The sequence below is a fragment of the Struthio camelus genome, chromosome 4 (genome assembly GCF_040807025.1).
Source record: "Struthio camelus isolate bStrCam1 chromosome 4, bStrCam1.hap1, whole genome shotgun sequence".
In the NCBI taxonomy this organism is placed as follows: domain Eukaryota; kingdom Metazoa; phylum Chordata; class Aves; order Struthioniformes; family Struthionidae; genus Struthio; species Struthio camelus.
Window position 1 is genome coordinate 6,929,983 of NC_090945.1, and position 23,567 is coordinate 6,953,549.

Here is a 23,567-nt window from a genome sequence, read left to right on the forward strand (position 1 = left end):
CTCTCCAGAAGGCTGGAGGATTGGTTAGTTAATATTTATGTGCTGCTTTGTAGGTCTGAAGTGCTCTATTAAATAACGACGAATAAAGGAAGCACTTTTTTTAGATTCTTCGCTGCAGTGTTTTGATGCCCTCAACAAAAGAGGCAATGGGCCCAGGTTCATGGCCAGTAGAGATTATTTGTTTGAAATCGGATTAAAAGCAGTCAGTGAAACATCGTTCCCGCTTAAGTGTTTTCATTAAAAAACTGTGCCACTGAAAATGGGCACAATCTTTGAGGAGAGGAAATTGGTGATGCAAATTTAATTGTGAAATAACAGTCGATGGTAAAAACTGTGCTATAGTCCCTGTAGTCAGAGGTGACATCGAAGCTATGTGCAGTTATGTGCAGCATTTGCCACATGAGGTCATTGTATCCTCACTTCCTACTTGCTGAGCTGGCTGCAAGCAGAGCGTTAGAGTTTCAACAGTGAATGGCTTTGGAAAAGGTAGAGAGGGAAGAGGTCATCCTTGGTTTGCCAGAGCAAAAACATTAAACTGATTAATAAATACTCCACTGAATGAGATAAATTTTGATCTGTGGAGGGAGAGGAATAAAGCAATCCCCTGTTGGATTAAGTAAAAGACGATCAAAAGGCTGAGCTAATGGGAGGGGTTTTGACACCAGAAGGTGGTCTGTGCCGCCACCAGCTGCTTCTGTTCTGAGTAGATATTATCGCATGGATAACACTAATCCTGGTGCGTCTGACTGATAACCATCTTCTAGTGCTGAACCATCAGACCCAAATGCAGGCAGTGAGCAATACTAATGCTGGCAGCGTGCTGGGGAAAATTAAGCAATTGGGAATTCTACTAAATGAAGCCATGTGTAGTGCTTAATGTACAAAATACAGGCCTGAAGTAGGTATGGCTCCTCTGGAATTCTGATTCAAATTCAGTAGTGGCAAAAGTGTCGATGACACGCTGGGAGTATGTGGTAAAGTGATGTATTTTACCTCAGGTTGGTATTCAGCGTGGGTGTGAAGTGGATACAATGCACAGAGGCTAAAATCTTGGCTGTTGTGTGTTAATGGTATTTCTTGTCAGGGTTTCAATCCCTGGGTATAAATAATATGACAGAAGCATAAATAACATAGCGTATGCTGAAATAAAATGTCTGTTATCACCCATTTCTGGGATTTCTGCTAGCCGCTTCTCTTAGACGCGATCTGTGTATCTTCAGAACGTCAAGTCGATCCAGCTTGCGCTGCTGAACTGTTTCGTGTATGTGTGCTGGCTAATAACAGTGGCAGACTTGGGAAAAACGCAGTTGGTTCTTGAGAGCTGTTGCCCTGCAGTTCCTTCAGACCACTTTCCTGTGTTTTCTCCAGATTTTTCCCTCCTGCAAGTTATGCTTCTGTCTCCCAATTTCCATCCAATTTGTTGCAGCTTGTCTTTAAATAACTATTGAAACCATTATCTTGTACAAGTTTTAACAGATTTGTTAAAAGCCAAAATTGTACTAGTATGCAGCCTGCCTGTAGCTGTGGCATCTGCTGCTGTTCCAGTTCATTATCTTAGGTTTCCTAGTCCTTATTTCTGAGCGAGTCTCCTTTCCTTAGTATCACTGCTGATAGAGAACTTCATTCTACCCTTTTACTTCCTTTGTTTGACTGCCTTCTGCTGGTCTTCCTTTTGCTTGTGTACTTTTTCTCCTGTGTTAGCCCACCTGGTAGCTGGGTTTCTTACCCGTGCTTGCTGGCTTCAGCACTATCACGTGCGCTGACAGTGCGCTCTTATTTCATAACTATCTTCAGATTTGCCTCCACTGGTCTCTTAAAACTGTAGCCTATTGTTCTCTGATAAGTTTCCACTGCGCTTTTAGTGTTGTCCTTTCTGTGGGGCTAGCTCAGGGCCTTTACCCTGACCTTCTCAACTGTGTACAGTGGCCTCAGGTCATTGACTGCTTTGTTACAGCAGGCTGCTGGGGCTGGGCTGGCTGCCTGTGTCCTATCTGTGCTGCACCTCAGAAGCCTCGCTGTCACAGAAAGCAGGACCTGACTGGTTAGGTATTCATTCCTGATCTGCTCAACTGCTTGTTTCGTGAGGATTTATTGCAATGATCCAGCGTAGTTGGGTAGGTATTTCGTGGTTTCCGCCCCCTCTCCTCCCCACCCCCCGCCAGTTTCTTTCCTGTCTCTGCCTTACTGTCATCTAGGGGAAGACATCGTGTCTGCTGATTTCCAGCTCATCTTAAGTGGGGGTTCTGTTGCAGTGTACGGTGGCCGCAGTCTGGCAACAGCACGTTAGGATGCCGTGACTTTTATGGTCTGCCTTGACTGCCGTTCTTGCTGGAGTGTGCTTGAGATATTTGGGTTTCTGGATGATATACTTACTGTCTACTGTGACAAAGAAATACAGTTCCTTTCCAGGGAAGTGAGCAATTTTATGTCTTGGAGAGTTAACTGAGATTCTGTGAGGCTCTGTTTTTAACATGCCTCATGCTGTTGTGCATATCCTTAGCATCGTGTTTTCATAGCTGATGATTCCTTGCTATGCTTAACGCATTCAGGTGTAAAGTACGTACTCACTTCAGTTTCAGCTCTTGCCTGCTGTGATTTACTCTTGTTTTCTTTGAACCTAATCGCAGCTTTGACACAAAGCTTGCCTTTTCCTCAGGGAGGACAGCATGACACTTGTGGTCTAGAGGACGATTGTTGTGCTGCTTGTGGCGTCCCATCCCGTTCAGCACTTTAGTAAGGATAGGACCTACTGTTGGCGCTGCCAAGATGCATGTTATGCTCTAGAAGTTATTTCTTACTGTACCTGCCAAGCCTTATTGGTGACTTTTCTGTGGGTCACAAGCCTACACTTGTGAGATACAGCCAGAATTTTGATCATATTTGTAGTTATTTAGATGATTGAAGTAATGGCTTCTCGTGATATCCTTAGTTGCATGTAACTAGTGAATGCATTCCATGGGGCTGCTGATATTTGTCCATGCCAGAGATGAGTCATTAACTCTGTCTGGAAAATCTCCTTTTCTCTCAGGGTTGTTCACCCATGATACACTCTAAGTGATAATGCATCTTAGTTTTATGTTTTATTGATGGTCTGTACTTGCCCGTTACTCTCAGATAAGGAGATGTCCAGCATGATGTTGCACTTCTGGCTTTAGATCTTGCTGTTAGCACTGCTTCTGGGATTGCCTTTACAATTCAACTGGAATCATATTGGCAGTAGGTCAGAAAGCATTGCTGAAAACGTAGCAGTTGACTGTCCGCCTTCTGTGGTGCGTGGACTCAAGGTCTCTAGATCCGCTGAAGTCACTCTGCGGAATCCTTCTTTTTGTCACTTTTTGTCAGGAATTTCCTCCATCTCTGCATTTGTTGCTGAGTTGTTATATATTTTTTCTTTTTCTTTTTTGCTTGTATTTCTTTTTCTCTCTAGCTTTGGGTATAACCTCATTCTCTTTCTGCGTTAGTCACGCTGCTGCCCATGGACTGAACACCGTTGCATTTCCTTTACTTATTATAGCATATACACTGGATACACCTGTACTGTTCTGTCTCATTTTATCTCCTAGGCTCCTGCAGTTTGAGCCTATTTACTTATGCTGAACTACATGTTATTACCACATTGATTCTTTTTTTTTGGATAGTTGTAGCTGCTTTAGATCTTAGAAGATACTTCTGTAGGGGATTAGATCTGCTCCAACAACGTTTCTTGCTTGCTGCCATAATATGTCCATTGAATGATCTTGTCTTGCATTAGGAAATCCTTAAGGTCTTGAAATTACATGTAGATACCAGAATTCTCAGTCTCTTAATGTAAGTACTGATTTCCGCTTCTCCGTCTTAATTTCAGGGTGTCTTGGGGTTATTTTGCTTGTTTTCTAAAAGTCTTTGTTTCTAAAGGAACACTGTGTTAATCAAAAAAATAAAGTCATTTGAGTATCTCGAGCATTATTCCATACAAAAGTATTGCTTTTTAAAATTATTTTCTCATTTTATTTGTGGAAGGAGGCTTTAATTCTTCCATTTGATCCCCTGTGGCCAACTTTATATGTAGATTCCAGGCTTTCTTGCTACATATCCGATGTTCCTAGCAGTGTGTTTCCTAACGTCCTGCCTTTTTGATATGTTTCTAGGAGTTGGTTGTTGTGAATCCCACTAACTTGATGAGCTGCCAGTGTATGTCATGGATTATACACTGAATAACATGAAAGGACTCCCTATAAAATAGGGAATAGTTCCTGCAATATGAGGATAAATCAGAAAATCCGTCTACCTAGCTCAACTTGAAGTTAAATAACCTAATGAGAGAAACATGCTGGGTTTTGAAAATTTTGTGATGAACCTGATTTTGTCCTGACTCATTGTTGTAACATAGACTTCTTCTATAGAATTCAGTAAATGCCACGTGCTCCCCAAGTACGTAACCTTATTGGGTTAGGCCAGATATTTTGTGCATATATTTATATTTAAAAATTTGTAGGCCTAGAGAGACAAGTGGTTTACAGATAGCACCAAAAATAATAAATTATCTTGGAGAATTGGAGACAGTCTTGATAGAGGTGCTCTTGTTTGATCCCATTGGGTAGAGAGGCAGGCGGATGTTGGATAGGGAGATGTCTATACGATAGAGCCGATTCTCTTCTTGCTGACTGGGCTTTTACGGTTTTTCTCATTTGAGAGAAGTTAGAATGAGATGCTGTGGGCTAAATCATTAGCTGATGTTCATTAGTGAAGCCTTATCTTAGAATAATTTCACAAAATCAAACCAATAAATGGATACCATAAACAGAGAGAGAGGCTACCTGTCATGACAGGAAATGTCATGACAGAGGCCAGTCTCTTCTCCGTGGTGCCCAGCGACAGGACAAGCGGCAACGGGCACAAACTGAACCACAGGAAGTTCCATCTGAACCTGAGAAAAAACTTCTTTCCTGGGAGGGTGACAGAGCACTGGAAGAGGTTGCCCGGAGAGGTAGTGGAGTCTCCTTCCCTGGAGATATTCAAAACCCGTCTGGATGCCACCCTGGGCAATATGCTCTAGGTAACCCTGCTTGAGCAGGGAGGTTGGACTAGATGATCTCCAGAGGTCCCTTCCAACCTAAACCATTCTGTGATTCTGTGAAATTATTGTGCTGTAATCCATGGTGAGATTGTGGTGTTGACTTATTCGGACTAGCTTTAAAGTAGGGTATCCATTTAAAGTACTACTTTAAAGTAGGGTATAGGCAAGCCATTAAGCTCACTGTAGGCTGCAAAATCTGTCTAGAGTCTTAGAAAACGATACTCATATGACTTGTACGCAGGACTTGGGGCTAGTAGGGCTACGCTGTCAGCAGGAAAACAAACGCTGTGTTTCTGTTTGGGCAACAGTCTGTACGATGTGGAGGCGCTTTTGCTCAAGCCAGCACGATTTTCTCAACTTGCTTCTGCTTTGCATGGGTGATGAGAGAGGAGAACCACGTGCACAGGGATGCGTTTTCTTGCCCTTCAGTGGCTAAAATGAAGGTTCATAGCTCTTTTGAGAGGCTAGCACCTTTGGGATTTGTGGACCAGCGGTTTTTAGCTGTTCACTGGTTTGTATCACCTAAAACTTTTTTGGGGTGATCCTATGCTTTGATAGAGTGAATGTATACTTCCTAACAATAGGCTTGCTTTTGCCATTACCTTTTTCAGATCCTTTAGAAATAGTCCTTTGGCCTCAGCGGTCTGCAGCCCACAGGTTGGAATTACTGTCAATTATGCCTGTGCTAGATGTTGTTTATTAATTCATTTGGAAAAGCTCTGTAGGAAGTGGTGGCATTACTTGATAGATTTACTGTGCGTTTTGAAAACTATGTGACCCTTTAACCAGAAACAAAGCAAATAAATAAAGTACAAACTTCCTGTTTTAATGCCCATGGAGTGTTCTTAGGGGGCACTGAGAAGGTACCCTCTAAGCAAGTCACGCGCAGCATCTTCATGTTACCTATATAAATTAGCAGTGAAACTTGCATTATACTAGTTTGGAAGTATTTTGTGTGTTCGTAAGGGGAATATGATATTTTATTGCCACAACAAAGCTGAACTTGAGAAAGGGTTTGACACTGACGTCAAGGCTTTTTTTTTTTTTTTTTGTTTGAAACCTACATCAAAGAGCTATTGAGTAAGACTGCCATCTGCTAACGTGAAAGTACATGACAAATAAAAGTCCGCCTTTGACTATTACACTGGAGTATACTCTGTTCCTTAGTGAAGGGACTTAGCAAGGGATGAGAATGGGAAATGACTTGAATAAAGCAAAGCAGAAAAGGTAATGCAATGTGCTGAGTGAATGAGTCCAGCAGAGACTTGACTGAGTACATTTATAGATGTTAGAAGGGAATTGGTTCATGGAATTGTTGACAAGGTTTGGAAATACAGTGCTGACAAGGCTGTTCAACAGTGAGTTTTTTTTCGTTGTTGCTGAAGAGAAGGATAAAAATCGACCTTCTCTTCTGTGGAAGGCAATCGCACAAATAAGTTGGAAGTGCCACTTAGATTGCAATAGCTCTTCAAGCATGTCTTTATCAGCTTTACGTTCCATGCGTCTTAGAAGGAAACAGGGACAGATTGCAGTTCAAGGTAATCGCAGCACTGTGAGAGCTCGAGTGATCTGTGTTGCTGACTTGTGCCGCCTTGAGCAGTTGCCAAAGTGTCAGTGCTCAGGGAGCAGGTGGTGCTGAGTCCCAGCCTTGCCAACGACACAGCAAGATCTCTCTTGGCTCCTGTGTGCTACAGACAATTGAGGGAGCGACGGTGAGAGAAAGATTATTCAAAGGGAGCTTAAGTTCCAGAGGAATTTCAACATCCTTATGCTCTCTTTTGCTTAGCCTTTGCGAGTGTGTTGTATTCTGCTACGCATAGAAGAGGGTTAACTTGGTAAGTAAGGTGCTAGATGGGGCTCAGGAGGCTTGTTATAGGCCTACTGTGACCAGGATGTCAGTCACTTTCTGACACTTCAGTTCCATATTGAGACAGCAGAGATGATAGCACAGCACTGCCACAGAAGGATGATGTGATTAGGAATAAGTTTTAAAGAGTTTGGCTGCTCCAGTGCTGGGAGGAGGGCCGATAAGGGTAGTGGATAAGAGCCGCTTTGGAGAAGGTCCGTTGCTCTCTTTCCTTTGCCAGATAAATGCAGGTCAAAGAATCAGGAAGGTGAATACAGGCTGGCATGCCATCTTGCATTGTGTCTTCTGCTGGCAAAGGTGTGGCAGCTACAGCTTTGGTATGGGCAGGTGCTTTGAATAAAAAGATGCTTCTATCAGTGCAGGTCGTTTTCCCTCTAGAGACTGGAGCAAGTTCTACTAGCAAAATCATGGTTTAGCCAGGAAGGCTATGCTTGCCCTAGAAGCTTTTGGTGGCATAAAGCAAGGTATAGTTGTATTGACGAGTAGCTCATAGCAGAGACTTAGCCTCAGTGTAAAGGTCTGGGCAAAAAAGCTATTTATTTGAACTGGGTCTTAGTTAAAGCACATCTTGTAAGACAATGAGGATGGTTTTCTCTCGCTCCCTCTCTCTTTATTTATTTATTTTTTTGCACATGGCCTATTGCCAAAGATGAACCCATCAAATTTTAATAGCATCTCCCAGTTTAGGAGAACATGCTCAGAAAGAACTCGGAGAACAATAATTTTCAGTCCCAAACTTGACAGTGGTTTGGAGCCTCTGTCTCACATCTCCTTCATTTCCTTTTTTTTTTTTTTTTTTTTTTTTTTTTTCTGGTGTGTGAGGGGAAAGGGATCTCCGATCTAACTAAGCAGGTTGGACTCCAAACTTGGGTTTGTTTGCTTGATACTCAGATATGCAGACAAACTCTCTGTAAATGTTTAATGAAAGCAGTTACAGTGGTGTTTTCTTCTGACCCTCATCAAATTTAAAGTACTTGTATTGTGTGTTGGCTATTAGTTTTCTCCCCCCCCCCCCCCCCCAGTATTTCAATTCTGTTGTGTTTGAGAATAAGCATTTTCAGTTTATATAAGTCACTGATTGGAGATGGAGAAATGAAATGCTTCACACAGTGTTTTGAACTGTTTCATTAGAAAGTTGATTTTTCCAAAACGGGATTAATCTGACTTTGCTCCAGCAGAAGTGACATCGCTAGGAGCAGAGTTGGGCAGACTTACTGCTTTTGAAAATCTTACTTTAGGAGTGTAAAAACAGTGTTTTGAGATATTAAGATGAAAAATATACTGCGAATATAAATAGTATGGAGAGAAATTGCCTTTGCTTCCGAAACATGCATTGTTATATTGTTTTTAGAGATCCATCTCATGCTAGAACTGAATTTAGCTTTTTGTTACTAGGAAGGGAAAAGGGCATTATGACTTCTCTATCATTAATGGGTTTGTTTAATTCACATAGAAGGAAGCTCTTTCTAGAGGCTAGTGAAAATCTTACCTCCCCTGCCCAAACACACACTTTCGGATTTTGTTTCTTGTCCTAACTACTGTTACAAATTGCTTACCGCACCAGTGTGCTTGGTGCCCCGGCATAATGCTGCACAACCCCACTCTCCAATGTTTTGCAGCAATAATCTCCTTAAATTCTTTATCAGTGTCTGTCTATTTCTTTGTTTAAAGACGAGTGCTGTATGAGTTGGACGAATGTCTTTCAAGTGGCTGAAAGAATAAGTTCAGAGACAGTAAGGAGTCATTAAATGCCTGTTTAAGAACTTAGAAGTAGTTTTGCTAAAAGGTGGAGTGCTTTTTTCATAGAACAGGCTCCATTGAAACAATCACTAACGGTGAAGGAGGGTTCACGTTGCCTGATTGGGAGCATCTGAGTTTGGAGCCTATACTACATATAGGGTGGTGTGGGTTGCCTATATAGGGAGGTATGCATTGCAGAGGGCAGCTCATGTAGCACTGAAATATTCTGAATTGCCTTCTGGAGACTCTTCCTCCATAACAGAGAGCCCGGGTTCTTAAAATGCATACCTGTGCTAGGTCTATGAAACATCGCTTGGTCTGTGTAAGATGCCTTCTGAAATCCAGTATTTTGCCTTAATTATAGACTACTGTGACTTAAGTGAGCTGGTTTCTCCTATGCTTGTAGCACAATTTATTTGCACAGGATTTTATCTGTTAAGAAGCTCAAATTTTCCCTCATCTTTTTACTTTTTCATTGTGAAGGCGGCCTGCAGTCTTTGTAATCTTTTCCAGGAACTTCCCCCTCCTGAATCCTTCGGCATTTTATTGTTTTCCCCGACTTTGCTTCGCTTTGTTTGATGTCTTCCTGGAATTTGGCCTTCTGGAATTGAGGTGATTGTGTCTAAATATTTGATGGTTTCAAGTGGAGACTCTGCCAGTTGACTTTCTGAGCCCCTTCTCGCACAAGACTTTTTGTCCTTTTACTTGCCACAGAACAAATGGTAGAATTATGACTTGGGTAACTCCCCATCAACTCTACTATGTGATTTGTGTACCAGCTATGGGTAGTGAAACTGGCTTCCTTCTTACGCTAGGCTCTCGTGAACTTTTCCCTGTTGTTTGAGGTTTGTTGGGGAGCTCATGTTTTTATATGCCTTGCTGTTGATTTTTTCCCCAATGATTGGGGAAAGTTGATTTTGTCCTCCCAATCCAGGAACAATGGCTCATTCTTTCCCGTCACTGCAGCAGCTAGTTTGAAATAGGTGAAGATTTCACAACTTTCAGAAGCCAACTGTATTCTTTCCCTGCTGAGAGCCCTCTAGCACTCTTACCTGTCTTAGAAGAAAAATGCAGCACGTGTTAACATGTTGTTTCATTTTGTTTTTGTTTCTGACTCTACCTAATCTAGCACAGACCAGGATCATTCTTTCACTCCTTCTCGAGCACAGCATGTAATTTGGTTTAACCCCATGTCACTTCATCGTCAGGGGATGTCACCTGATTCACTTGACACCTCTCTACTCAAACGCTGGGTCAGTTTTCGAGGTGATGCTTAGATTTCCAAATGAGCATAGCTTCTGTGTGAGCACATCAGGTGAAGCTGCCTGGACTTTCAAAAATGCTCCTTGTTCAGCAGTGCCCATTTAGTCACCTGAAGATTTTGCCACATTATGCAGGGGCTTTTTAAGGGAGCTGCTAGGTACTGGAATGTGTTTTTTTTTTTTTTTTGGAAAAAATGTGTTTGCAGCCCCTAGCCTGAGTTTGTAGTCGATCAGTGATTCTAAACATGAATTTCTGCTCTGTAGCCACACACAACAGTGTTACTCTTCAGTAATCATAGCAGCTAATTATGGTTTCAGTTTATGCTGTCTCATGGTTGCCTTTCCTGTAATCTCTTAGTACATGGGATTCGGTTTTTGGTTTTCTTCTGCAGAAAGAATCTCTGAGCGTTTCCTTTATAGTGGTCTGGCCAATATGCCTACGTCCCAGATCCCTGAGAAGTAGCGCATGTCATTGTACATGGCCTTGCATGCCTGCACCCCATGTAGCCTCTCTCCTGGTGAGGTAGCAAGCTGCCCTGCCTTTCCCAGAATGCCACCGCCGTGTGCGCACTTAGCCTGATAGTCAGGGATGCCTTGGCTCTGTTGACATGCTGGTGAGGAAAAAGGCTGCTCTGTGGAGACAGTTCCCCCTCAAGAGCTGCAGCTGAGTTGAATTAGGGTACCTCAGTATGGTAGCAAAAACATAGCTATATACCCAGGGCTACAAGTCCTCTGAACAGGAGATGGCTAAAGAGTCGTTGCAAGGTAGTTCAGAGGTTTGGGGTTTGCCCAGCTGCGTTTGGGGTAATCCTAGGTGGAAAGGAGAAATGAGAAGCAAAGCTGTTTGCCTTAGGCCCTCTGAGTTGAAAGCCTCAAAAGTGCTCAGCGTTTTACCTTATTGTTCATTGCACCAACCGTAGAGGCTGACAGTTGTGCCCTGGGCCCTTTGCAACTGCTCTGCTCTCCTGCTTGGGCTACGAATTTCTCCATTCACTTGTAAAGTGAGTAGATTCTCAAGCTCTGGAGCTGAGCTGCTCTGAGCTAAGGAAGAGAGTGGATTTGCATGTTCCCGTTCAGTCGCTCTTAACTGAAGACATAAATATTCTAGTTTTTTGAGTGCCAGACTGTTTACTGCTAGTTTCTATGATAGCACTACCATATGCTTCCTTTCCTAGTCTCTGGTGACTTACAATGGCGTGTGCTGCCTCTTTGGTTCAGAGGACACTGTACGGAAATGGTTAAATGCTCACGTTCCCTGTTTTCCCGTGTGCGTGTGCGCTGTAGGGCTTCAGGCACAGGACAGGAAGTAAGAAAGAATGCAAGGTACCCGGGGCTTACCAGGTGGCCTGCCACAGGTGTTGTGCATAGCAAGCAGGAGTAGAGACACTGGCAGCTTGACTGCAGGCAGTGAGATGGGGCAGTTGGGCAGTAACTCCAAGCCAGAAGATTGCTTGTTTTGGTTGGTGTCTGCTCCAGCAAAATGAGCCCTACAGCCAAATTCTGTGTGTCCGCTGAGGATGCGAGAGGTAGATGACAGGGTACTCTTGCCCTCTGTAGCCTTAGAAAGTTGAACTACGTGGGGAAAGGATGTCACAGCCTCTTCAGGGTAGAGGGAGACTGTAACTACTGAAAATCATTCATCTGCTGATCTTTCTGAAGGCTCTCCTTGGTGCTCAGCTCCTGGATTTCCCAGACTTGGCTGAAGAGTTTTGTAGGATGGTAGTTTTTTGGGGGGTGGGAGTTGGTTGTGTTTGTTTCTTTTGTAATAGTTGGCTACTGCAGCATTAGAGCTTGTCTGCTAATTTCTCATTCCCCCCTTTCTCCAGTGACTGTGACTGAGGAACGGACTGGCTAATCTGCTACTTTAATGACTGCCAAAATAACCTTGGTCTGTCTGGTCAGTGCTGAAGCACAGGCCACTTGATTTCATTCATGCCTTTGAGAGTCCATTGCCCCTTCCCGGCCTTTGGAGGAGGAGGGTATTTGCTGCCTAGGCAAGGATAGGCAGGAGGAGACACCCAATGCTTGTGATACAGCAGTGATCTAACTGCCTTCGTTAAGTCTCACAGCTGCTCATCTTGGCCACAGAGAAAAAAGCTTCCTATTGCTCCATGATAAGATGATCTAGTGCGCTGACAGGAAACTGCCTCCAGCAGAGCCTGAGGGCCTGCGCAGCTAAATGAGAACAGTGTTGAGCTGAAGCTTGGCTCAGACAGGCTGCTGACTGCTTCACCTGGCAACTGACAGTCTTCCCCCCCCCCCCCCACCTTCCCCCGCAGTTTGGCGCTAGACCCTTTCAGAGGCCTCTGGGCACAAGGTAAATAATCTCTTTTATTTGTCCTAGGCACTTGTACAGCTTCTGGTATGGCTGGCGGTATCTGAGCCTCTTGCAACCTTCCAACGCATGCCGCTGTAAAGCTGAAAGGTGACTTTATTGCAGTTGTGCAAAGAAAGAGCAGAAATGCATCAAAGGTAAAGGATACAGTCCATGCCAGCCATGGTCATTTCTTTTTGTCTCATCTATACCCAGCGTACACTTCAGCTGTACGCATGACTTAGTTCTTGGGTTGGGCGCTTTTGGCTTGTACTTATAGGATGAGAAGAGAGCAGAAATACAAACTGATTCTCTAGTGTCAAGGTAAACAGATGTTTTCCAGTGTGTCTGGAGATTTGGCTATGAGCTGAGCAAGTGTGCTCTAGGTTGTAGACTGATGGGAGAACGTGTTGCGGGAAGAACCTGCGTAGCCCACCGAGCCTAAAGAAAAGTAAGATTAGACTCCCAGGTTGTGCCATGCCTGAGTACTACTGCAGAAGAAAAGGAAAACTGGTCCCTGCAGAGTGTAAAATGTAGCGTTAACAGTGGGACGCAGTGTTCATGCTACTGTTACAGAACATTTTAGCTCAGAGACCTGTCAGCATTTAATTACAGTTGACTTTTAAAATATTTTTTCTGTAGGTAAGAGAATATTTTATTATTAAACCCGCACTTACCTTCACAAACCCAGGAATTTTGAGTGTTTCAACTGGTTGCAGAGGCAACTAAGCACCTAAATCCTTTTTGAGATGAGGTCGTGCCAGTTCTTTCTGTAACAAGGGTGTACAGTGTTTATTTCTGCTTTGCTTTTCATACAGCTGCCATATATTTTATTTTATTTTTTCAAATCATCTGGCTCAAATAGCTAAAGTTAATAATAAACCTTTCTTGTTTTATTGCTACGCACTGTGAGTGTTGCCTTATAATTATAAGGCACCTGGGAGGATTTTAGTCTAACAGTGATCCTCCTTTGACGTGTTGTTACATCACCCATAAAAAGATCAGAGAGATAACCCTTTGCCCTAGGTAAATTATAGAAAGTAGAGCAGCAGAAGCAAGCTTGGATTACTATCCCGCAAAAACAATGTGCGGGTTCACTGGTGAAAGGACTGGATGACCTCAAAGGAAATGTAACTCTCTGAGAAGGAAGATGTCCTGCTGATCAACTCCAGGCCTTGAAACAGAAACGTCCCCGAAACTCAGGCTGGTTCCACTTATGCGTAGGTGGCTTCCTGAGACCACAGGGTGAGGCAGAAACAGTGATGGTGCCAAGAGTCATTCTGCTGTTTCTGTCCCTTGCAACTATGGTTTCAAGTAACAGCCAAGACTTGCTGTAACGCTAGGTGTGATCTAACCATCTGATTAATGACCGGAGCTTTGATACAGACTTCTCTGATTTTGATCCCAGTTGTCAAGGAATTGAATCCATGCCCGAACAAGACTGGTCTCAAAGGATAGTACTATCCAATGTTTAAAAAGGAACAGTTTACACCACAAACATAACCATTGCCATCTGGAAATGAGTGCATTCCTCTGACTGTCTCTGGGTGAAAGTGGTTAAGGTCACCTGTGTGCAGAAGTGCTCTGGAACCAGCAGACTGGAAATTCCCAATTTTGAGTCCTCTTAAACCTTAGGTTGAAATGGATAAGTTCATCCATTGTACAATCCACTGAGTTATTTTTAGGTTAAATATCGCTTGTTTCTTGCTGTTATCAGTTTTCTATAGAACCTTCAATCAAGAGCATAGACCACTGGGGGGGGGGGGGGGGGAAACCAACCCGTTTGGCGCTGCAGATCATAAAGTCCTTAGGAATATAGTTTTTAATGTGGACTTAGGTTATTTGATGATCAATGCTGGATGCTATAGAAAATCTTGCAGCTATGGAATCATGCAACATGAGAAGATATAGAAAGGCCTGATATCACGTGACTTTTTGATGTAAAAAGCTTAGAGTATCGCTTACATGCTAGTTCTCCTTCCCAAAACTTTTTTGTCTCAGCATTATTTAATAGCCCCTCATACCGGTGTGCAGCCCCACCACTGGTTGCAGGTAGCTTATAAGCATTTGACTGTGTTGCCTGGTTACTCCAGGTATTTTTCACAATGAGCATTAGACACCACTGTCACTGGCTTGTATGCACTTCTCTGCCTTCAAAGCAGAGCATGGAGACTGCTGGGGAAGCATGCCTGCTCTTGGTCACGGGAGGTTTTTGTTAAAGACCTACATTAGTAACGATTTGATGGTCTATGCCACAAGAGAAAATACGAGGGCTATCTATGGCAAGCAATCTTGCGGCTGTCTGAAAACAAGAGTCCTCAAATTTCAGATGTGGCCAGCATTTGTGGTTTTCTGTGGTGTCTGGGGTTATCCCTTTTGGCAATCAAGTCTTACTTTTTCCAGGGAATGAACCTGCATCACTGAAACAGCGGGAGTTCAAGTATCCCATTACTTCTGAGAAAATCTCTCCGAGCCTCACGAGGTGCATACCCATTACTGAGGTACTCAGGATTCATAGCTGTTCTTCAAAACATTGGCTGAAGAAGGGGCCACTGGGTGGAGCTGTTGGCGTGTGGTTGGCCTTAATAAAAACACTGATATTATAGAGAGAGGTATTAGAGAGAGGTTTGGTATTCAGAGACTTTTAAATTTAGAGAAATGGCCTAAAACATTAAGGAATTCCAATAGAAAACTACTGTTTTTATAAGGTAATAAATCTGGGATCCAAGACTGACAGGCATAGTAGTGATATGTAATAACAAAATAAGATTTCATAGAAGATTTATGTCACTGGGACAAGAAGGGAAAGTTGAAGTAGCCTGGAATAGTCACATTTCCTGTTGTCAGCCATATTAATAAAGGCTATGGAAGGGTGGGCAAACAAGAAAGCAACACTAGCAATCTGGATGACCAGCCCGAGATAGAAAGGCAGTAGATAAGGAATTGTTCTAAACAGCTGTCTTTGACAAAGTTGTACATTTTATTTGGAGAAAGGTGCGCACCTGAAGACCAGAAGAACAATGAAGAGTTAAAAAGGAAGAAGTCCGAAGTTGTTTAAAGAAGACAGTTTGTCACAGAGAACACGGAGTGAGCATGTGTATGCTTTCACTGTGGGAGGGAGTCTACAGACAGACTTTTCCAGAGGTAAGGAGTAGTAAGTCTGAAAGAAAAGCTACGTTACGTGTATGGTCTGTGCAGACTAAGGTAAACTAAGGTTCTACTACGGTAAAAGCAGAAGCATTTCGGAGAAATGCGGTACTGTGCTTTGTAAAAACTTGTATGGTCAGACTTAATTCGTGTTGTTGCCCTGGAGGAGCAGAATTGCAGAGTTTGAGCCTCAGATGTGCTGAGGTAAACACTGTTAGGAAAAGGGATCGCAAGGAGTCAAGATTCAAAGTGAGAAGATCGTGTGATAATATTTGCATCTAGGTGACGATTTGAAGTCTTTGTCCTGGAGGAAAGCGCTTCTGAGCGGAAGGTTCGGAAGGTTTTCGAAGTTTAGTTTGCTCCAGCACCATGACAAAAATATGATCAAGACTTTTTTTGTGTGCTTTCAGGCACACAGTCCGAGGTGTTTTAAAGGGTCTGACTTCCTTCTTCCTAGAAATGAAGATGATGTGCTGTCTTCAAAGCCTATTGATGTTTTTTAAAAAAAAAAAAAAAAAGTAGTAAAGTGAGCGTGTGACTTGACTTTACCTTTTGGGCTTTGTTGAGCTTGGACATGTTACATTACTTCAGTGTATCTGCCTTTTTCCATCTGTTCAAATAGGGCCGTTACTAGCTGTCTGCTGGCTTAGGAGGTTAAAAGGAAACGTTAAATCATGTTTATGACATAATATATAAGTTTGAGGCGTGGAGTTCTATCAGAGCAGGAGATTAGAACTGAGCTGCTTTCAAGTCCAGTTTTAATAAACTACATGTAACTTCACAAAGGAACAGTTTCTTCCTGTGTTTTGTTACTGTTCTCATATAAAAGAGCATGAATCTGTGTGTATATGCACACGTACCTGCATGTGCATGTTTCAGCACCACTTTTGGTGAAAACTTGGGATACAGAGCACGAAGACCTCTGGGTTGTGAAATCAAGGTGTAGAATGAATCAGTTTAAGAACTGACTTGCCCAGCTTAATGCTTTTCCTCCACCAGTTTAGACTCACTATCTGCAAATGACTTGAATCCAAATAGTGTTTGTGAAACTTGAGAGTACTGAGGGTTAAGTGTTTGCTGCATGAATTGAGGACGAGCTCATTGCTTGAGATAGAGTATATCAGGTGCAGTCATGCTTCCACTACTTTGTTTTCTCTGGGAAAGCTGTCGAGGATGTCCTTTGTTGTTATTTTTCCCCTTGGCGTTTAGGGAAGAGCTATCTCTGCCTTTTCAGCTCACAGTTCTGGCATTCCCGCTTAAAAATTCCTGACTCTGATTACTTGAAGCTTTCCTCATTCATGTCTATGCAAAGGTTTAGGAAAGCTATTAGCTAGCGATAGCCAGAGGGCTGGTAATATACCTGAAACTAAATGATTAGATGGTGAAAGGTGTCACTTTCTCTGCTTTTTAGAGTGTGCTGCCAGCTACTTGGTCTGCTGGGTGTTGCTTGGGAGCAAATACGGCTTATTCTACTCAAGAAAGGGAATATGTATTGATATGAGCAGTATTGTTGTGTTCTTTATGGATGGGTTTGGGGTGTTCCCCTCTCAGATGAGAAATCTTGGCTACCTGTGTTCCTATCACTGTGCCTCTGTGACCTTTCAGGTGAAGTCAGCATGTCAAGCTACAAGAGAGAATACTTTAAAGTGGATGCGGGAGCAGGATTTAAATATGATGTGTTCAGAGTGGCAATGGGATGAGAAAGATTCTGCTCAGCCAAGCAGAAATGCTGAATTCACATTAGGGCAGGGTCAGCTATTGGCAATGACCTCACTGTAGCTTCTAGTGACAGAATGTCAAGTCCTCTCATGTTTAGCTAAGTTCGAACTGAGTGCATGAAAGATGGCACTGGGAAAGTAAACCTGCTTTCCTCTTCCCACTCCGTTCCCTTTTCAGCCAGTGTGCATCAAGATTCACTGGTGACGGGGCTGTGTATTATATCTCTCTGCCCCGGCAGGGGGGGCTTCAATGCTGCGCAAGAAAGCTTCCCAAAGCCAGTTGGATTGCTGACTAGACAGAGCTGTGTGGGTGAAGATGTGCTGCTGGTGGAGACATAAGGAATTGAAAGAGGATGTGGGTCACGCTTTTTTTTTTTTTTTTTTGGGGGGGTGGTTCTTGAATGTATATAGGTTATGGAGCAGTGCCACTGACAAAGTAGATGGCACTTCAGGTTTAGTCATGCCCTGTGCTTATTTTAGTTCTGCTGTGGGATTCCAACAGCTTGCCAAATGTGAGTGCCTATCATTAGACAGTCGTATCATGAGTGCAGCGATCTGCCTCGTAGGTGGGAAGAGCCACTGACAGCTCTCGTTGAGGCACTGGGTTGGGAAGAGCTGATGCGCAGGCAAATGACAGTTATCCTGCGTAGGGCAAGGGGACGTAATGCCAACCGTGCAGGATAGGGATAGTTGTCAGGCAGGGGGTCTCTGGATCTGGTGCCAATGTAGAAGAGGCTCTCCTACTTTTGCAAGTGCTGAACTTGCTCTCCCAAGTTAGTAAACACCTGGGCAAAATGTCAACAGAAATGGCACAGCTAGGAGTCTAGTTCTGCTAAGCCTGGGCACATATGAATGTAGTCAGGGAGGTTAACGCAGGAGTTTCTGCACCTTAAGCTGCATACAGGAAAATACTTCTGTCCAAAGTTTGCTTGCTTGCCGAGCTTAACTGCAGAATTAGCTAATGTTTCAGGGAAAGAGTTGGAAAGCTCACCAAGGAATTGGCAGTAGGATGGGCTAGGAAGGACAAAGCACCATGGGGGAGGTTGCTTTTCAGAAATCCGTGTCTTCTCACATGGACGTGCAACACAAAATACAGAGGCAGAATATAAAAATGCAATTGCCAAAGTGACTTTCAATGCTAATGGCTAGTTTTGCTTTCTGTTTTTAATTCAGTCCGGAGTTAGCTTTGGATTTATGTACGTGATGAAGACAGGATAACTGCTCTATTGTTGAGAATAAGATTAGACTTGTATATAAGTAAGGATTAACTCTCTTTAAGCCTCATGTCACCCAACCTGTAGCACTGTGAGAATTTCCCGGCAATTGTGATGGTTAATTTATGGCCAATTGCATTTAAGAAACCCCTCTTTCTAAAGTTATGTTTAGTGACTCTAATTTCTTCTTTTGTGGTTCAAGTAAGTAAACTCCCGAACTTTGCAGCATGCACAATAATCTAAAATCTCATTACAACGGAAAGAAGACTAAAACTTAATGTGATAATTTGGATTCATTAACTTTAATAGTCATAACTCTTCCCATTTAAATGTTGATAATGTTTGTCATTAAATGGAGCTGTTGGCACATACATATGAAAGGCCTAGGACCTGTAATAAACACAAATTTATTCAAAGGCCTGTAAATATTGTAGGCCTATTAAATCCAATTCAACTTTTAACATAACCTTTAGTACTGTTAAACTAAACTTCAAACAAATCTAGGAAACTCCATAACTTAGGATTCTAAGATGACGCAAACCATCCTGATGTTAACATCAATGTTTACAGCAATGTTTACAAGTTACAATGCTTGTAACGTCAGTTTACAAACAGACACTTCACACAGGAGCGCTTACAGGAGCCTGACACCAAAACAGCCTTAACTCTGCCCACTCCGCGGGCCGCGGTCCAGCAGAGCCTTGTGATGTGCCCGGCGGCCGGGATGCTGGCCGTGGTGCTGAAGGGGAGAGGCGGGGACGGGGGCAGCTCTAAGCCTTCGCAGGAACAGCTGGCTTGGACTGCCGTCTCCCACTGGGAATAGCTGTGCCAGGATAGGCTACGTGGTGATGAGTGTTTGGGGCATAGCTCTCTCTCTGGTGATGGGTTTTCAATCCTAGAGCTATGTTGGGAATACCCTTCCCTTCTGCCTGCAGCATCTTTGCCAAGCAGATGGTGGATGCTTATCCAGAGCTTTCAGATGGAGCATAGTTTATCAAAAAGTGATGCGTCCGTGTTGGGCTTCATTTTAAGCCTGCTGAAGGTTTTGAACATAGTTGCTATTTACTCTTACAGCATAGAAGAACAGGTGTCTAAAAGGCCCTTTGCACAGATGTGCAATTGCTCACTTGAAAATGTGTCTCTTCTAGTCACTTTTGGACTTTAGGGTCAAGTCTTTTGCTAAGATGGCCAGTGCAGCCAGCATATCTTTGGCACTGGAATTGGATTTCTGTGCTAGTTTTTGCCTGTGTGCAATGGAGAAGAAAACTCATCTTGTTTCAGTGTGTATTTGTTGGTTTAAAGGATTGAATCGGTTCAGGATGACTGTTTCAGTCATGTAGGAAGTGAGGGGTTATTAACACACTCAAAGCAAGTATTTCCAGGGCTTAGGGTTCTGCATCTGTGGACTGTGAAAGTGACCAAGAGACTTGCAGGGGAACTCCTGTGCAGGATTAGCTAGTACTACTAACTGCAGCGCTTTCAGGTTCTTCCTTTTGTCATCTTTCATTGAGTCAGCCTCTATTTTTGTGTAAGAAGTCATAGCGTAAAACACCTGGCAAAGGCTGATCCCTGAAACAATGAACAGTTAAAAGGAAAAACTGAATCCTCATTCAGTGAGAAGAGCTAAGCCAGAGACTGAGCTTCCAAGAAATAACATTTTTGGATGTTCTTGATTAAAAATAACAATAAAGGTCATGAGAGTTCCATTGTCCTGAGGTGTGATGTTGCTTACTTAGAGAAGAGGACCCTGCTGAGACTCGGATCAGGTATGCCTGATAACAGAGATGGAACCGCAGCGTTTATTTTTAGAATGTGTCAGAGAACCTGGTTTTGGTCCCTACTGTTCTATAAATGTCAGGTATTTATTTACATGATCTGAGACTCAGTGACTCCTCCCATAAAATGGAGTTAACGTGTCTGAATGCTTACTGCCTCTCCTTCCCCTTCTGTGTGATAGCCTGAGATAGTAGTAGGAAAGATGGGAGGGGAATGGGGTGTTCTCAGATTACGCTGTTGCCAAAAAGGGCAGTTTCACTCTGACCCTTACCCTGGCGGCACACTCCTGCCCCCCTCCCCACTCTGCCGCCGTGCGGGGGAAGCGAGGACTGGGCGAGTTTGGACTGGGCCTTGGAGTTCTGGTTTCTTTTCCTTCCTGCCCTCAGAGTAGTTGAGAGGGGTGGTTGTTCTTGGTGGGCGACCAAATCTGAGGTCCAGTGCATCTTTAGACATGTACTACTTCAGACAACAGCTTGATGCCTTATAAGGAATTAAATTCTAAATATTGGTGGGTTTAAATATTGCTTTGGGAGGGTATTGCATACTGAAAATATGATGATGCACTAGACAGAAATTTTGGACATTATTTGTAAATGGTTGGAAGTAGGAACTTTATGCTTTGCGTACTAATGCACACTGAAATAAATAAGAAATGCAGTATCTCATCAATAGCCTTACACAGCAAAAAGAGTGCAATTAAAAAAAATTAAATGGATGAGCATATATCTGTGGTTATTGTGTTAATTGTGGTTGTTCTCTTTTAAAGTATTTGCAGCTAATTTGGAAATTAATTGAAAACACTGAATACATTTTCACTTGAAATATAGACGGTGTGTTTAGACTTCAGTGAGCTAGTCGAACCAGTGAAGTAACAGCAGAAAATCTGAATATTCTAACACAAGCCATGATTACAAAACCCTTACTTCTGCAGTTAGAAACAAGAAAAGTGGAAGAAAATAAAGAACTAAGAGCATGTAAATTGGAAAAGGGCTTAAATTTTAGTCTGATTTAAAAATCTTTTGGTTGTTCTTGTTTTGCCTTTTAGTTTTCAATCCAACTGGCTACAGAGCCGGAAAATTATAATAAAAAAGGTTTTGTTACCTCTGTCCTCAGTGGGCTCAGACCAGTGGGGACTTAGTATATGAGTGCAATAAAACTCTTTTCTGTTAATGAAGTTAATCCTTCTGGAGCTGAGGACATCACTGGCTATTTGGCTGTTGTTATCACCAACAGGTGATTAAAACATGTTTTTGGTCACACCCTCTGCAGTATCACACTGTAAATCAAGGTGTAGGTCAGTAGGACTGGGATTCTGCAGTCTGTCCATATGAATGGACATATATATGGTCTGTATGAATAGGGTGCTCGTCTGTACGTGAATTTTTTCTGTGGTGATGCCAGTTTCCCTGTCACTTTTTATACTAGGTCCACAATGCAATTGCTGTATCTTGCCTGCAGCTGTTAACAGAGATAGGTAACGTAACTGTGACTGCGAGCAAACGTCAACTTGCTCGAGGTATCTGGAGTGTGTTACCTATTTGCTGAGAAAAGTCATAAGGACTTTTAAAGAGCTGCTACAGGGATGAATGGGGCGAGTAAGGGAGATATATTTTTTCCTGTCTCCTGTGCTGCCAAATATATCTTTTTACGTTACTGATAGGATACCAGAGTAGAAAAAGAAAAACTTGCTTTTTCACATCCCAGGTTGAGTGAATTTTCAGTCTGATTTCAGACTCTCTGAGCAGCGCTCAAAGCAGTTGTGCGCAATGACAGCAGAAGCTTTGCAACCTCTCCTCCAACTCAATGCTTTAGCCTGTTGGGGTTGAAAAACTGTTGTCGTTTTCCTATCTCCTTCATTAAGTCACTGCTGATGTATTAATTGGAATGGAAAGTAGGGGAGATTTGATGCTCACTGAAAAGAGGAGAGGGTGATCAGATGCTGCGTATCACTTCTAGTTCATGTGTTAAATTTCCTTGTTTGGCACTATGTAGATGATGGACACTGTGTTGGGATGCGTGACTGAATAGGAATGACCTGCTGCCCAGAGTGGTGGGTAGCGTATTCTTAGGGAAGAGTTTTGGAGCAGGGCAGGCACGTATATCAGAATAATACAGGAGACAAGATGTGGTGGATAAGAATGTATTTCCATAGTACTGGATGGAGTATTCACATCTGTCCAGATCAAGGCAGATAAGAAAAGGTTAAATCCTGAATAGAAAAATCAGCCTTTCCTTTTTCCAGATCACATCTACCCTAAGCAGGCAGAGGAGAAGCAAGTAAGCAGAGGCCGACATAAGCCAGCCCTTTCAGTAAAAGGGAGAATGCTGGATTATGAAACCAAAGCTTAGGGTTTCTCCTAGAGCCTGCAGGAGAGACGCTAGGGCTACTTCTGTAAGCAGGGGACTCGTGCAAGGGTTAGGGAGAAAGTGTTTCAGTTGCTGAGGGAGATGGAAAATAAATAAATTAAAAAAAAATATATATATATATATATAAAAATATATATATATCTCTAGGTGATAGGAATTTACCCTCAAAGGTTATAAAACTGTACAAGGTCTGGATACTTTTGCAGCTTGAGACCCTTCCTTATACAAAGCCAAGACAGGTTGTTTTAACACTTCCCGGAATGCTCAGTCACAAAATAAATTTGGATGTTAAGCATTTTTTTCAAAAGTATTCTAACCAAAGCAGCCAGGCAGGTATAAGAGTCCCAAACTGCTGCAGTTTTCTTAGCTGCTACCACAGCTCTAGGGCACCTCTGCAGAATAGGCTGCATTCTAGTGGCAAGCAGAACAATTCAGACTTAACCAGAGGAGTTTATATAGCTGCGATGCAGTCATCTGGATAGGAGCCGTGTTCAGTGCCGTTTCCCAATAGAGCACCTTCAGCTACACAGGAAGAGACTATTTCAGTGGTGATCAAAACTACCTTTGGAGAAATTTAGCTACCTGAGAGGTGTAACAAGATTGAGTTAGTTAACGTTTATGACATTGGATGATGACACTAGGCATATTCAGACTAACGCAAAGGAAAAAAGGGCTGTCTCTTCATAAACTGTGCTTCCTGGTTTTGCTTGGAGTTTTGAGAGAGATCATCCCTCAGATTTAGCTAAAACCTGCTTGTCCTGTAAGGTCTACCTGATACTTAGTACGAGATGGGAAATAGATATGCAGAGGGATGACTGGGATGAAAGAAGACTTTCAAAGACGTGCCAAGAATTGTTTTACCTTTTAAAAAGAAGTCTGATTAGTTTCAGGTGACTTTATAGCATGTGGGAGAGGGTATCTACAGGGCTAGTCTTCTAAAATTTTCTGTTTTAGTCTTCTAAAATACCTGGAATCACAGAACAGTTGCAGTGCTCCACTTGTAGAACGGAGCAGCATAATTGAGTGACTGAGGGAACTTCCTCTCTCTAAAAAGCAAGAACCACTCCACCCTGCTCCAACGAATTTCAGTTCCCCTCTGAAATGAT

General features: G+C 42.8%; 1 protein-coding gene across 3 annotated transcripts in view; it reads left to right on the plus strand.

Annotated features, from left to right (window-relative positions):
• Positions 1–1,990: 1,990 nt before the first annotated feature.
• The window catches only part of SLC4A4 (solute carrier family 4 member 4), a 251,304-nt gene continuing 229,727 nt past the window's right edge, over positions 1,991–23,567 (plus strand). Inside the window, exons 1-4 of one of the 3 annotated variants that reach the window (XM_009687277.2) lie at positions 1,991–2,114; positions 12,270–12,397; positions 14,643–14,740; positions 15,230–15,383. Coding sequence is in view for 1 of the 3 variants with exons in the window: in XM_009687274.2 (XP_009685569.1) it covers positions 12,387–12,397 (11 nt within the window). In the remaining 2 variants the exon portion in view is untranslated. The remainder of the gene's footprint in view (positions 2,115–12,269; positions 12,398–14,642; positions 14,741–15,229; positions 15,384–23,567) is intronic. The other 2 variants (XM_009687276.2, XM_009687274.2) reach the window with 2 other exon arrangements.